This window comes from Lepus europaeus, chromosome 13 (genome assembly GCF_033115175.1).
Source record: "Lepus europaeus isolate LE1 chromosome 13, mLepTim1.pri, whole genome shotgun sequence".
Taxonomy (NCBI): Eukaryota; Metazoa; Chordata; class Mammalia; order Lagomorpha; family Leporidae; genus Lepus; species Lepus europaeus.
Window position 1 is genome coordinate 41087845 of NC_084839.1, and position 14212 is coordinate 41102056.

The 14212-nt window shown below is 41.2% G+C and overlaps 1 protein-coding gene across 2 annotated transcripts in view; it reads left to right on the forward strand.

The window, feature by feature from the left end:
• The window catches only part of CAMKMT (calmodulin-lysine N-methyltransferase), a 467624-nt gene that overhangs the window by 407557 nt on the left and 45855 nt on the right, over positions 1-14212 (forward strand). The window contains exons 6-7 of one of the 2 annotated variants that reach the window (XM_062209372.1): positions 234-297; positions 8473-8539. The exons of the other annotated variant lie outside the window; for it this stretch is intronic. Of the exons in view, the coding sequence (XP_062065356.1) occupies positions 234-297; positions 8473-8539 (131 nt within the window). The remainder of the gene's footprint in view (positions 1-233; positions 298-8472; positions 8540-14212) is intronic. 2 annotated transcript variants of the gene reach the window in all.

Consider the following 14212-nt stretch of genomic DNA (forward strand, 5'->3'; position numbering starts at 1 on the left):
GAATGATAGCAAGATAGAGGCTCCCGCAAATGGAATGATAAAAGTATTGACTGATTTGATTGAATGATTAAAATAATGCAGACATAAAATGAAAAAAGATTGAAGATTGTTACAGAGAAATAGGTGAGGAAGCATGATACTGAAGGCTTGTCACTCCTGTCTTCACTTCCACACAGACAAGCATATTTGCTCATTGTTTGCTGTGCTCCCTTTTTTTTTTTTTTTTTTTTCAGGTTGCTATTTCTGCAGATGTCAAAGAAGTTCTGTTAACTGATGGGAATGAAAAGGCCATCAGAAGTATCCTTATTCAGATAGAAAACGGGTTTGTTGTGCTCATTCCTTTTTCCCGGCTGAGTAACAATTGATAGAAAGAAAGACAGCATGGGGTATTAAAAAAGAGTTTCCCCCACACACAGATGATAAGTAATTAAGGAAAAGTAGAAATATATGAATTCACGGCATATGGCTACGTGGTCTTTTTTCCCTTTTCGATGGATTTTTATAAACACTTCTCATTAAAGGGAGCCTATATTTGGGGAATCCTCTCAAGGCAATGAGGAAATTTGTTTCCTAATCCTTTTGGGGCCCGTCTTGTTCTTTTCTTTCCAAGAAAATTTGCCAGTATAAATTGTTTCATATGTATTGGATGTTGCTTGCAAATATCAAGTGTCCCGGTTCGTGTCCATTATTTCCCTTCCTGCATTTAATGTGGGGCCATGCCATGTTAATGCTGCACCTGCTGTAACTGCCCAGGAGTCACCTGTACCCCCACTGGAAAGAACTCTCCATTTTTCATTATTTCCTCTTATTTAGGATTACAAAAGCTGCCTCTCTCTCTCTCTCTCTCTCTCTCTCTCTCTTTCTCTCTCACTCTCTCTCTTTCCTGCTATGCTATCACAGTTCAAACCCCATTATATTAGATTATGCTTTACTAATATGTACACAGAGTTCATGAAAATTGAACTGTACTTTAACTAAGAAAGCAAGCATAATTTGTGGCTACTTTAGCAGTCGAGTTGATTTGTTCAGGGGCAGTTAACAGCCGTTAGAAATTGAGAGGAAAGGTGGAAGATATGTTTGCTCTGGATTTTTTTTTTTTATGTGCCTTACATTTACTTTATGAGGGAGATTGTCTCCTTATCTGAATTTTAGACCCTCGAATGCCAGAGCAGCTTTGCTTTTTGTGGCCTCTTACATAAAACCTGTTTCCGATTTTCTTTTTCTGCCTCTGCATGGGAATTTTTTTAAGCTAAGATTTGCAGCAGCTCCCTCAGGCTGCTAGAACAGGAGACAGGAGGTACAAGAAGCACAGCCGCTGATACTGCCAGCAGCACTCCTGTGCTCCGCAGAGCCCCACCCAGCTAATTGCCTGACAGACTTTAAAAAAAAAAAAAATCAGTAAGGAAAAACAGCCAATCACAATCTTGGCCTTTCACACAAGGGAAAGAGATCACAAAAGGTGCTTCCTTTTTTAAAAATGCAGGATTTTAATCATGATCTTGAGACTGTCGCAAGTTTTTCAAAATATGCCTGAAGATGAGCGGATGTTATTCCACTCTCTGTGCTTTATTCAGAGTGAATTCTGTGCAGGTATCATGTCACTGCGCCCCTCCTCCTGGTGTCAGGGAACAGAGAGGAGGAGGAAGCCCAGGTACGCAGGCTCAGCCCATCTCAGTGGATGGGGGCAAGAAAGCAGGACTGTTGGGCCAGAGAAGGTGATTTTAGACACAGGCCCAGTAACCCAAGGTTGCTCGTAAGTCAGCAGGTGTCTTAGTTAACAGCATCGGAAACCCAACAGAACTTTGCTAGAACTCTAGGAAGCATCTGTGGCCCGTATGTAAATTTCATTGCACCAAAATTATTACTGAGCTAAACTACAGGGCTCCCAGAGAGGAGAAGCCTTGCTAACGTCGCTAATTAACGCACCTTTGCTTCAAACGGCGAAGATGCCAGGCCAGCTCTTGCAATCCGAGAGGAAATCTCCGATGCTGTATTCACTCTGCCGGCCTTTCACAGAAATGATTGGTACAAGCCCCCTCCCAAGAAAATGGATTTTTAACATTTGGTCCTCAGAAGCTCAGCCCTGAGAGTGCTTTATTGTGCTGGGTTTTACAATGGGTTTAATATAGCGGGGCGCCAACGGGCAGGAGGGGAAGAAGTTTACAATGTAGATAAAGTAGGTCCTTTCAAAGGATGCAGGTCCAAACCAGCCGTGTGTTTTATTTCATCTCTTAGGACTTCGCTGACAGAGCTCAGTTTTTATCATGCAGTTGTTCTGTGTTTGTGTGCCTTTTTCTGTTGTAACTAGATCTAATTTTTTTTTTAATTAAGAGGGAGAAGCATGCATAAAGCCTTAAAATTGGCAATGTGTTTTTCCTGCTTTTAATACTAATGTTGTTCTTGATTTGCTAACAGAGCTTACAATGGGCATCCATTGTAATCTGTTGTACTGAGTGAGCTTAATATGAATGAATTTTTTTCCCATTTGCGTGCCCACTTTCTGTAAGAATAATAATTCGCTGATTCACATACTATGGATGCATATAGATCGAAACAAACTTATTTAAAAATGACTATTTTATGTCTTTCCCTTAAAATTTTAGGAAGCCTAAATTATACAGCAGTTGTAAGATATGATCCAAAAATTATTTTCTATAAAGTAAAAGTGGATGTCAACCAAAAAAAATAAGGTGGGGGGGGCATTGCCAGAAGCCAGAAAATCTCTAAGCAAAGCTGCTAATTATTCTTAATGGGCAAGATGAGCACATTAAGAAACAAATGAATACATCAGTGAAATGTAATTGAAAATCGACCTGGCAATCGCACATCCCATCTGAGTATTGGCCTGTAGATTATTCTCATCATTTAAAAAATAATTTTCTTGTCCTTGGCTTCTAAATTTCATGAATCCAGCTAAATCTTACTTCCTAGTCTCAAGCTTCTAAGATTTTGATTTTTTACTTCTTTTTTTCTAAAGCATTATCTGAATTTCCTTTTAATCTTCTGTTATTTTCTATTTTAAAAAAAATGTGAGGCAATGAATGGATTTGTGCTGAATCTTTATGGCACAGAAGTATGTCCACCAGTTGAGAGGTTATTTATTATTTCTCTCAAATGTAGCAAGTGATTGGCTCTGTCTTCTGGAGCCCTCTGCCTTGACCCTGAAAAGCTAGATGTTGACCTGAGATTTATTAAACAGAGATATCTGAAAAGAGATTAAGACTCAAGGCAAAAATGAGTTGTGCAAGTCTTGGGTGTTTTCTCAGACTCTGGGCAGGTTTCCCTGAGGTCTTCCTTGGTGCTTGAACTGCACCGCTGGGGCGAGTCTGACCCAGAAGCCACTGCCCTGAGAGCAGTCCCTCCCGACAGATGTCATTCTATCTGTACACTGAGAACAAGGGATGAAGTGAGAATGTTTCCGTTTGGTTCATCCACTTCTCAAATTTAGTCTGAAATAGTGTGAAATGCATTCTCTCTCTTTTTTTTTTTCCTGGCATTGCCCTCTTAGTGTAGTCACGGAGGAAACCTCTGAGTGCCCCATATACCATAAACACTCAATAATGTGCATAGCTAGAGATGACAGTGACATAAGAAGGGGCAAGAGACATGGCACACTGAGTTGTTGGTGGTGCTAAATTTCTTGCACATCACAATGGATAAATGCAGGACAAGGCACTCTGCCTTGATCCGTCCTTAGTAAACAGCTAGTGTGTTAGCTGTAGAATATTCCAGTGCATGGTCACCTATTTCTTTGTACTTTTACTCTTATAAGATCTTACCCCATGGCAGATATGTAGTCTGGTCATGACCTTGAGCCTGGGGTTCTCCAAAATTTAATAAATCTCCTTGTGCTTTTTAAAGAAGATACCCCTAGTTCTATATTACTTCATTTAACAGAATTCCTGACTTGAGTATCTGAGAAATGAAGCTACCCATGGCCTGTTCAGCCTGTGCTGTGGAGAGGTTGGGAGTCGCAGGGCACTTTCTCCATAGCCAGGCCAGCCTGGACTCTACTGGACAAGTTGTAAGTTAATTCTGTGTACTTCGTTGGGTTAGGCCTCAACAAATAACTTTTTGAATTAAATTACTTATTGCATGGCATTTCAGGTGACAAAGATGCAGCAGTGGCCCAGGCAGATCTAGCCCCTGTCCTTTTGAGACACAGATTACGCCTAGGCCATAGTACAAAGGAATATACACATGAAAGATGCTGAAAAACCACCCAGGAGAAGTTCTGTGATTCCTTCTAGTTATTTCAGTTCCGCAGTGTAGCTGTTCATGTAATCAGTCCCGCACAGCTGGGAAAGAAAACTAGTTTTAGTTACCATCACGAGTCTCACCATCCTTCCAAAGCTTTTCCCAGGATTATCCCAAAAGATGATGAGTTCCCGTGGGTCAGGCGCCCACTCTGTGTGGGGCCCATAATGGTGGTCTCCCTTAAGCCTGCAAAACAGGCACCATTATTTTGCCCTCTAATAGGCAAGTGGTCTCAAGGTCACAGGGCCACTTAGGATCTGAATTAGCACTGGAAGCCAGGTTCATTTGACCTTGGTGCTTATGTCTTTTTCCCATTAAACTATTCTGTTTCACCAAACACTAGAATGATTTGGGGAGTGTCCTCTTGGATCTCCTCAGCACCCTTTGGAAGAAAAGGCCTCCAGTGCATGAAGGCAACCACTGGCATCGTTAACAAAGAACTCCCAGAACCTCGAGGTCACCCTGGATGTCGAACTGGAGTAATGAACACATACCTTTAAGAGTGGGATTTTTTTTTAAGATTTTATTTTATTTATTTGAAAGGCAGAGACATAGAGAGAGTGGGATCTTCCACCTGCTGGTTCACTCCCCAGATGGCTGCAACAACTGGGAATGGGCCAGGCTGAAGCCAGGAGCTTCTTCTGAGTCTCCGACATGGGTGCTGGGGCCCAAGCACATGGACCATCTCCCATTGCCTTCCAAGGAGCAATAGCAGGGAGCTAGATTGGAAGTGGAGCAACCAGGACTCAAACAAGTGCCAGTATGGGTTGCTGGCGCTTAACCCGCTGCATCCAAACAGCACTCCCTCACCCCCCTTTTTAAAGATTTTAGTTTATTTATTTGAAAGAGTTACATAGAAAGGAAGAGAGACAGAGACAGGGCTCAGGGAGAGAATGTTTTGTAGGGGCTGGCACTGTGGCGTAGAAGATTAAGGCACCATCTGTAGCACCAACATCCCATATGGTTGTCGGTTTGAGTCCCGGCTGCTCCACTTCTAATCCAGCTCCCTGCTAATGTGCCTGGGAAAGCAACAGATGATGGCCCAAGTGTTTGGGTCCCTGCACCCATGTGCGAGACCCAGAGGAAGCTCCTGGATCCTGGCTTGTTGTGGCCATCTGGGGAATGAACCAGCGGATGGAGGATTTTTGTAGCCTCTCTCTGTATCTGTGATTTTCAAAATAAATAAATCTTTAAAAAAGAATGTTTTGTAGCCTTAAGTTAGCAAATATTGCCATATCAAGCATTTTTTAAAAGGCTCTAGAGAGAAAATGAATAGGTTTTATATTATAACCTCATAGTTCCCTATCCTCACCTGAATAAAAATAAAGAGAAAATAAGCCAAGAAAAATAATGCCTTGTGATTCAAGGGTGTTATTTTTCTTAAAAATATTTTCTTATTTAAAGAACAATGCCACCACTCAAAATGTGTAGGCAATTATTTGTAAACATGATGGTCTCTAATTAAAAGAGAAGGCTAATATTTTTAAATAATATCCTATATTCATATATATGGGGCTTCAAAAAGTTCATGGAAAATGACATGAAAAGATAATGGACATTTTCCATGAATGTTTGATATATATAATATATATATCATGTATAATATATATGTAATTATATATATGATGAACATATATGTATATAATATATATGATGAAAGACTGTTATTGCTCTGAAGTAAAAACATTTTTAAGAATAAAAATCAGTGGAAACAAAATTACAATGGAGCCCCACTCCTGAATCGTGCTTTACTTGAGAAGGAAATCTAGATAGAATTCTGATTGCCTTCTAGCCACAAGCATGTATCCTGTAGCTCTGGACGTCTAGTTTCCAAACAAGGGGGTTGGAGGTGATTGTCCTGTATCCATTTAATCAGAAATCCAGTAAGGCTTTCCTTGCACCCAGCCCCTCCCACTGAAGCCTCCCAGAAGGTGGGTGCGTTCAGAGGACACAATCTGGCTCGTTGTGTTGAACACTATCCTGGACATATTGACTCGATTTGATTGGATTTCCTTTATTACCCTGAGGTGACACAGAAGAATGATAAAATCTGTTATTGGACACAGTGCCATCCAGAAGAGCCATCAAAATCTGACCTTATGTAAAACGGTGGGGAGCAGAGTATCAGAATGTATCTCTTACAGTAATATCTTTAAATGCTATTGTCATTTTTTTCTCTTTGTACTTGTTTTAATATTTTTTTAAAAATCCCTGCTAAACCACAAATATATTTCCTGCCCAGTTTTCAAAATAAAGCAGCCTAAATACTATGGTAGATTTTTTTCATTTAAAAAATTGCTTCTAGAATATAAATACATGTGCATGCTTCAACCTGACCACCTGGAGTCACAGGTTTATAAATTGTATAAAAGTATATAGTGTTAAGATGTTTACTAAAAATTATTAATAGGTCTTCTGAGTTATATAATTTAACTTCCCTGTGACTATTTTATAAAAAGTATTACCTCCACCAACAAAATAATATGTTTTGCTTGATAGATTAGTCATGTACTCATACGACGCTACAGGTGTACCGGGCGCATTACGGAGTGTGGTTGGATGCCATGGCAACACTGAGTAGGGTGTGTCCAGAGTGTGGGGGAACTTCACCAAAAACAGTTGTCAGTTGACTCTTTACTAATTTTGTTCTTCTCCAAATAAAGATGTCAGCTGTCCTTTTCTACAAGACATCTCATTTAGAAGACTTTCCTGAAATACTTTCTTCCTGAAATAGACAGAACTGTAGGCCGATGTGTCATTTCAGTTAATCAAAACAAGTAGGCAAATTAGTCTCTTTTATTTTTTTAATGAATGTAATTTAACGGTATTTAATTTGCATACAGGAAAGTTCACCCAGGAAAAAAAAAAAGTCTGCATTATAGCACTTTTGTAAACCTTCACAAAGCCCTTCATTAGGGGACCTAATTGATTTTTCCTACCCACTCCCAGGGGAAGAAAGCTATCACAGTACCTGCTTATTCACTCTGAGAAGAAATGGGTGTGCCTGGTGATTCAAGCAGAGATTTGGGTTAAAAAGTCCTGTGGCTCTGCTTGTGCAGGGAGACCGTGGCCAATGCTTGCTTTGAGTGTTCAGAAAATCTGTTTTTCCGAGCAATAGGGGAACATCGCTTGTCTGCTTGGTGTCCTCCCCATGGGCCCAATTTAGTTCAGCTTGCAGCTTTCTCGGGAATTATTTCATTTCTTATTTATTTAAACCTGCCTTCTTGCAAAAGAGGGGTTTGGAGGCTTCTTACAGTGACACAGAGAGTATGCCACATAAAATAAATGAAAGGTGAGGGAGGGCAATTGGAAATTAGGAAGCCAGGAAAATATGATGCAGCAAGTTCAGGAAATATATGCCGTAGGATGCTGCGTATGGTTGTTAGCGTGAGGTCGTACGTTTGGCTCTGAGTTGCACAGGGGCCAGAGCAGAGAGAAAGAACAGTTATATGATATATAGTGTCAGAAGTTGAGGCAAAACCAGCCGCTCTGAAGTCCATCCTTCCTGGTGTTGAAACCTGATGTAGTTCATCCTGGGGCCCTAGTGGATATGCTGCAGCATGATCCAGTGAACTCACTACTCAAAACATCACTTCAGCAAACATGGCTCCTTTGAACAAGTCCAGCAGCTAGCCTAAGGCCACAGCCTGAGTCTGAAAAGACTGTTTATCGAAGGTGCTTAACAGTGGATTCACTTTCTTTGTCAGTAATTCCTTGTCTTTCCCATCTTTTCCATGCTTTTCTCCATCTCTGCCTTTTCATGTCCTCCCAGGTCTCTCCCTGCTGCTCCTCCTCTCCCCGCCCACTAGCATGTAGGAGACGGGAACTCTTCCACCTGGGAAGTCTCAGAAGACGGGCCTTGCCCTCCCCACCAACAGAAGGATGCCCACCTTCGGGCTCCTAGCTGTCTTAAGCAAGTGTGGCATGGCGTCTGTGGAGCAGCCTGTCCTCCTACCAGCACCCCTAACTCGGGGCCTGGCCTGGATGCTACTGGAATGTCCATTTCACAGGGGACGGCCCAGGAAATTCAAAGAGCTTGTGCTTGGGGTGAGTCAGCATTTGGTGGTAGAGCCTGCCTCACACCCTGCAGCTCAGCTCCTCACCACAACCATTGCATGTACAATAAGAAGATCACTGTGTGGGGGCCTTTGCTCCTTTTTTTCCTTCAAGTCCGTAGGCCATCACCGCAGAAGCTTTCTTAACTGTGTCCTCCAGACGTGAGAGACATCATCACGAGAAACCAGAAGGCTGGTGTGTTTAAAACGCAGAAAATATCAAGCTGGTAAGATACCTTTCTCATTAAAACACTCTGGTTGTAATGATTTCTCTAATAATCTGGTTAGTTATTAAAAGTCAAAACAGCTAACGTTTATTGAGTGTTTACTATGCGTCAGGCACTGTTGTAAGCACCTCACAAGATTATCTCATTCAATGCTTATCTCATTTAATGCCTGTCATGTAGGCAGACACTCTCCTGATCTCCAATTAACAAGTGAAAAACCTGGAGGTAAGCACATTAAATCCCGAGGGTGGCGATGATTTAGGAGTTGAGATCGTGCGATGTGGGGGTGGGAGCAGCTCAACCTGGCACCATGATAAGTGGCTGTAATTCCAGTGGTTCTCGAACTGGGGCCGCTTCTGCCTCACCCACTACTGGGGGCGGGGAGCTTTTGTCATTCCCTGTGGACATTTTTTTTTATTGTTGCGACTTGGGGTGGGGGGTGCTGCTTCTGGCATCTGATGGGTACAAGCCAGGGATGCCACTACACATCCTACAACAAAGAAGCATCTGGCCCCAAACGTCATAGTGCTGAGTGCTGAGGCTGGGAACCCCTGCTGCGTGCCATGAGGGCAAAATGGCCAGGTATCCATTCCCTCTTAGATCCCGTTCCCTCTCACCCACACTAGGAGAAATGCTTGCCCTCAACCAAAACAATGGTGGGTTCTGTGCTGCTACAGCTTGTTTTGGTTCTTGCTGGTAATGAATCTAGAGGAATAAGTGTTTTTTTGTAATTTTCACACGAAATATCTGTATTTGTGCATTCTTCGCTGGACGTCCACCCCAACTGCTCAGTTTGGGGGAAACAATGTGGATTAAACAGCTACAGTGCTTGAAAACCAAAATAATTGTCATATTGGGGTTAGGAGGAGCTGTAATTTTTTTTTTCCTTTTCTGGTGACTGTGACAAAGTGTCCATATATTGTGTTTGTAAATCCTGCATTAGTGTGTTCGGAGCAGGCGGATGGCACGGGGACAGGATGCTCTGCGTTCCTCGTAGACACGAGCAAACCTGTCTCCCAGCGAACCTCAGGCCTCTGCCATCACCTGTGCCCGCTTCGCTCCCACGGTGGCCTTGGCTCCTTGGCACGGGCAGCCCCACCCTTCCGGAGAGGGCCTCATCTGGGGGCAGGATTTTCAGCCTGGTCTTTTAGTTATCAATCAAGAGCGCATTTGCTATGTTGTGCTCATTTACATTTATTTAATGCTTAAGGTCATTTGTGACCATTTGAGTGTATTTCAGCATATGGAATCAGGGAATAATAGATTTCAGCTTCATGCTGTGAAGAGAGATTGTGTTTCTACAAGACATAATGTTGTTTACTGGGTGTTAATAATCACTAATTAATAAACATATCTAGACTTCTAAAATGTTGCATTTCGAGGAATAAAAATGTCAAGTGTTTAACTGATGGAGTGCAATAGTATTTTCTAGCATCTCTTCATAAAATAATTAAGCTGCATCAAGAAGCAAAATGGCATTGTTCAACACAGGATATAGCCCAAACGCTGAACACATGGCTTTTGTTTCTATTTTCCTTTTCTCTAAAATACCATTTCTAAATATCTTGCTGCGATTTGTACCTGGACATCTGGTCTAGGCTTCAGTAGTCCTACAGGAACCGCCAAGTTCCCATCGTTAGCTCATAGTAATTGTGGTCAGTTTCTTCTCTTGTAACCACCGCAGGCTTTCTGCCCAAAGTCGGCTAAAGCACTTGCCAGGAAGCAGGTGGGTGAGTCAGTCCTTGAAATTCCTCGATCTTATATTAAGGAGCTACTTGACCACTTAACCTTCAAGCAACTAAGAGAAACCGCCAACCAGGGAAGTCATAATCAGCATTCCCCTTCCATCCACTGCCTTCCCACCCACAGTCAGTACAATGTGATGAAAGTATTAGTTCCATGAGAGAAGAAATAAAAGGAAACCATTCACAAAAGAGCTAAGATATAGTTCAATATTCCTTTTTAGTGCCTCAATGCATATGCAGAATTTCTCCTCCAAATTGGAGGTGTGGAATAACAGTAGCGACAGATAACTAAGAGGTATTTACCATAGCTACAAAGCCCACACGTGAGCCAAATATTTCTGCTATTAAAAAGCACTTCAAAGCTTGACATGCAGTTTCTAACAGCTGAATGTCTCCTGTGACTTCATTTGTGAAGAAGATGTAAAAGCTGAAAGGGAAGTCGTGATATGAGAACTGTGAGCTTAAGAAATGATGTGGTTTTTTTCTTTAAAAAAAAAATAAATAAAGGAATGAGAAGCTGCCCCCAAATTTGACTGGCACCCCAAATCCCTCCCCCCCTCCTTAGGCAGTGTTCTCAATAACTCTAGCATTGCTCCTGGCCTCTCTCACACCTGGTTTGTGTGGGCCTGAAACTTATTTTGAGGGCCCTCTGTGTTCTCTTATCCCTTACTTTGGTAAGTTTTACGAAAGCACACGGCCGTGTGAACAAGGAACCAGTGTTTTTTTTTTTTTTTTTTGCGGGGTGGGGTGGGGGGGCTGTGCAAGTGATGGGCTCTGACACTCAGGCTTCTTCAGCTTGCCAGGAAATCCACCTTGCTCTCGTAAACACCCCGCCCTTGTCTAGGGCAACTCGCTTTCTTGCTCCCTCTGGTTTGTCTTAAACCCTGCCTGATTGCGGCTAAACGTGGAAGATGAGTGTATATGAAAGACTGAAAGCCCTAGCCCTGGCCAGATCTAGGGTCCATACATGCAGTAAGATCTTACGACAGTCATTCGATGGTTCCAGTCATTTGTCCATCCATGCAGCCATCCATTCAACGAACAAGTTAAATGAACACAGAGTTACTGAAAGTCATTCTTGAACAAAGGAAACCGTGCTACTAAATATAGCTAGAAATTAATGAAAGAGCAAGGATATTTACAGCATCTCAATTGTTAGGTTTATGTGAAGCTGTCTTCAGAATTGTGACTGTCTAACAAAGAACCATTGGGAGCTTTTGACGTCTTACATATTTCTAGGTCTTCCAGAATTAGTGAATAGCATCATTCTCTGGTTAATGTTAGTTAGTTAAAAGTTAGAATTAAAAAAAAAAATCTATTAAGTTTACCCTACTGTGATATTAAAAATGAGTTTCACTTAGGAAAAGAGTTTATTTTTTTATGATAGTTGCTGAATTTAGGCAGGTGACTTTTTTTTAATTTATTTGAAAGGCAGAATTACAGAGAGGCAGAGGCAGAGAAAGAGGTCTTCCATCTGCCGGTTCACTCCCCAGATGGCCACAATGGCTTTACCTGCACAAATCCAAAGCCAGGAGCCAAGAGCTTCTTCCAGGTCTCCCACGTGGGTGCAGGGGCCCAAGGATTTGGGCCATCTTCCACTGCTTTCCCAGGCCACAGCAGAGAGCAGGATTGGACGTGGAGCAGCAGGGACTGGAACCGGCGCCCATATGGGATGCCAGCACTCAGGTGGCGGCTTTACCCACTATGCCACAGGCTGGCAACTTTTACTACTCTTCAGTAAACCATGAATTTTAGTAAACTATGGGACATTTTTTAAATCTTATTTTATTTAAGGTATACAATTTTCACATATTTCATATATACAGATTTAGGAACACAGTGATACTTCCCACCCTACCCTCCCTCCTGCCCATGCTCCCACACCACTCATCCATCTTATTTCCTCTCCTAATCCCTCTTTTAATTTTCACAATGAATCTACTTTCAGTTGACTTTATACTCATAAGATTAACCCTATACTAAGTAAAGCATTCAACAGATAATAATAAGAAAAAAAAAATGCCATTCAGGGCTATAAACAATCCTCAAAGCTCAAAATGTCAGTTTCACTCCTATACATTACATTTTTGACCCTCCATTAGTTATCACAGATCAGAGAAAACATATGGTATTTGTCTTTTTGGGACTGGCTTATTTCATTAAGTATAACAGTTTCCAGTTGCATCCATCTTGTTGCAAAAGGTAGGATTTCATTCTTTTTTATGGCTGAGTAGTATTCCATAGTGTATATATACCATAATTCTTTATCCAGTCATCACTGATGGACATCTGGATTGATTCCATATCTTAGCATATGCTGATTTCATTTCCCTTAGGTAAACTCCAAGGAGAGTGATTGCTGGGTAATACGGTAGATCTATTTTCCGCTTTCTGAGGTATCTCCATATTGTCTTCCATAATGGCTGGACTAGTTTACATTCCCACCAACAGCAGATTAGGGTACCTATTTCTCCCACATCCTCACTAGCGTTTATAGTTTGTTTATTTCTATATGAGAGCCACTCTAATGGGGGGTGAGGTGAGACCTCATGGCTTTGATTTACATTTTCCTGATGGCTAGTGATCCTGAGCATTTTGTCATATGTATTCTGGCCATTTGAATTTCCTTTTATGAAAAATGCTTGTTCAAGTCCTTTGCCCATTTCTTAACTGGATTGTTGTTTTGTTGTTTTTGAGTTTCTTGAGCTCTTTATAGATTCTGGATATCAATCCTTTATCAGTTTCATAGTTTGCAAATATTTTTTCCACTTTGTCAATTGTCTCTTCATTTTGCTGAGTGTTTCTTTTGCAGTGCAGAAGCTTCTCAGCTTGATGTAATCCCATTTGTCTATTTTGGCTTTGATTGTCGGTACTTGTGGGGTGTTTTCCAAGAAGTCTTTGCCTATGCAAATGTCTTGCAGAGGTCCCCATGTTATCCTATAGAAATTGGATGGTATCAGGTCATAGATTTAGATCTTTGATCCATTTTAAGTTGATTTTTGAATAAGTTTTAATGTAAGGGTCTTGTTTCATGTTTCTACATGTGGAGATCCAGTTTTCCCAATACCATTTGTGAAGAGGCTGCCCTTTCCCCAGGGATTGATTTCAGCTTGTCAAAGATTAGTTGGTTGTAGATGTATGGTTTAATTTCTAGAGTTTATATTCTGTTCCATTGATCTACATGTCTATTTTAGTGCCAGTACCAGACTGTTTGGTTATAACTACCCTGTAGTATGCCTTGAAGTCTGGCATTGTGATGCTTATGGCTTTGTTTTCGTTATATAAGATTGCTCTAGCTATTTGGGGTCTCTTGTGTTTCCATATGAATTTTAGCATCATTTTTTCTAGATCTTAGAAGAATGTCATTGGTGTTTTGATTGGGATCACATTGAATCTGTAAACTGCTTTTGGTAATATGGACATTTTAATGATATTAATTCTTCCAATCTACAAACATGGAAGATTTTTCCATTTTTTGTGCCTTCTTCTATTTCTTTAATGTTTTGTAATTTTCATTATAGAGGTTTTCGCCTCCTGGTTAAATTTAGTTCAGGGTATTTAATTTTTTTCTATAGCTATTGTGAATGAGATTGATCTTAGAAGTTCTTTCTCAGCCATGGCATTTTCTGTGTATACAAAGGCTATTGATTTTTGTGTGTTAATTTTATATCCTGACACTTTACCAAACTCTTTTATGAGTTCCAGTAGTCTCTTAGTGGTATCTTTTGGTTCCCCAATATAAAGAAGCACGTCATCTGCAAAGAGGAATAATTTGACTTCTTCCTTTCCAATTTGTATCCCTTTGATTTCTCTTTCTTGCCTAATGGTTCTGGCTAACATGTCCAGGACTATATTGAATAGCAGTGGTGGCCGGTGCCGTGGCTTAACAGGCTAATCCTCCACCTTGCGGCGCCGGCACACCGGGTTC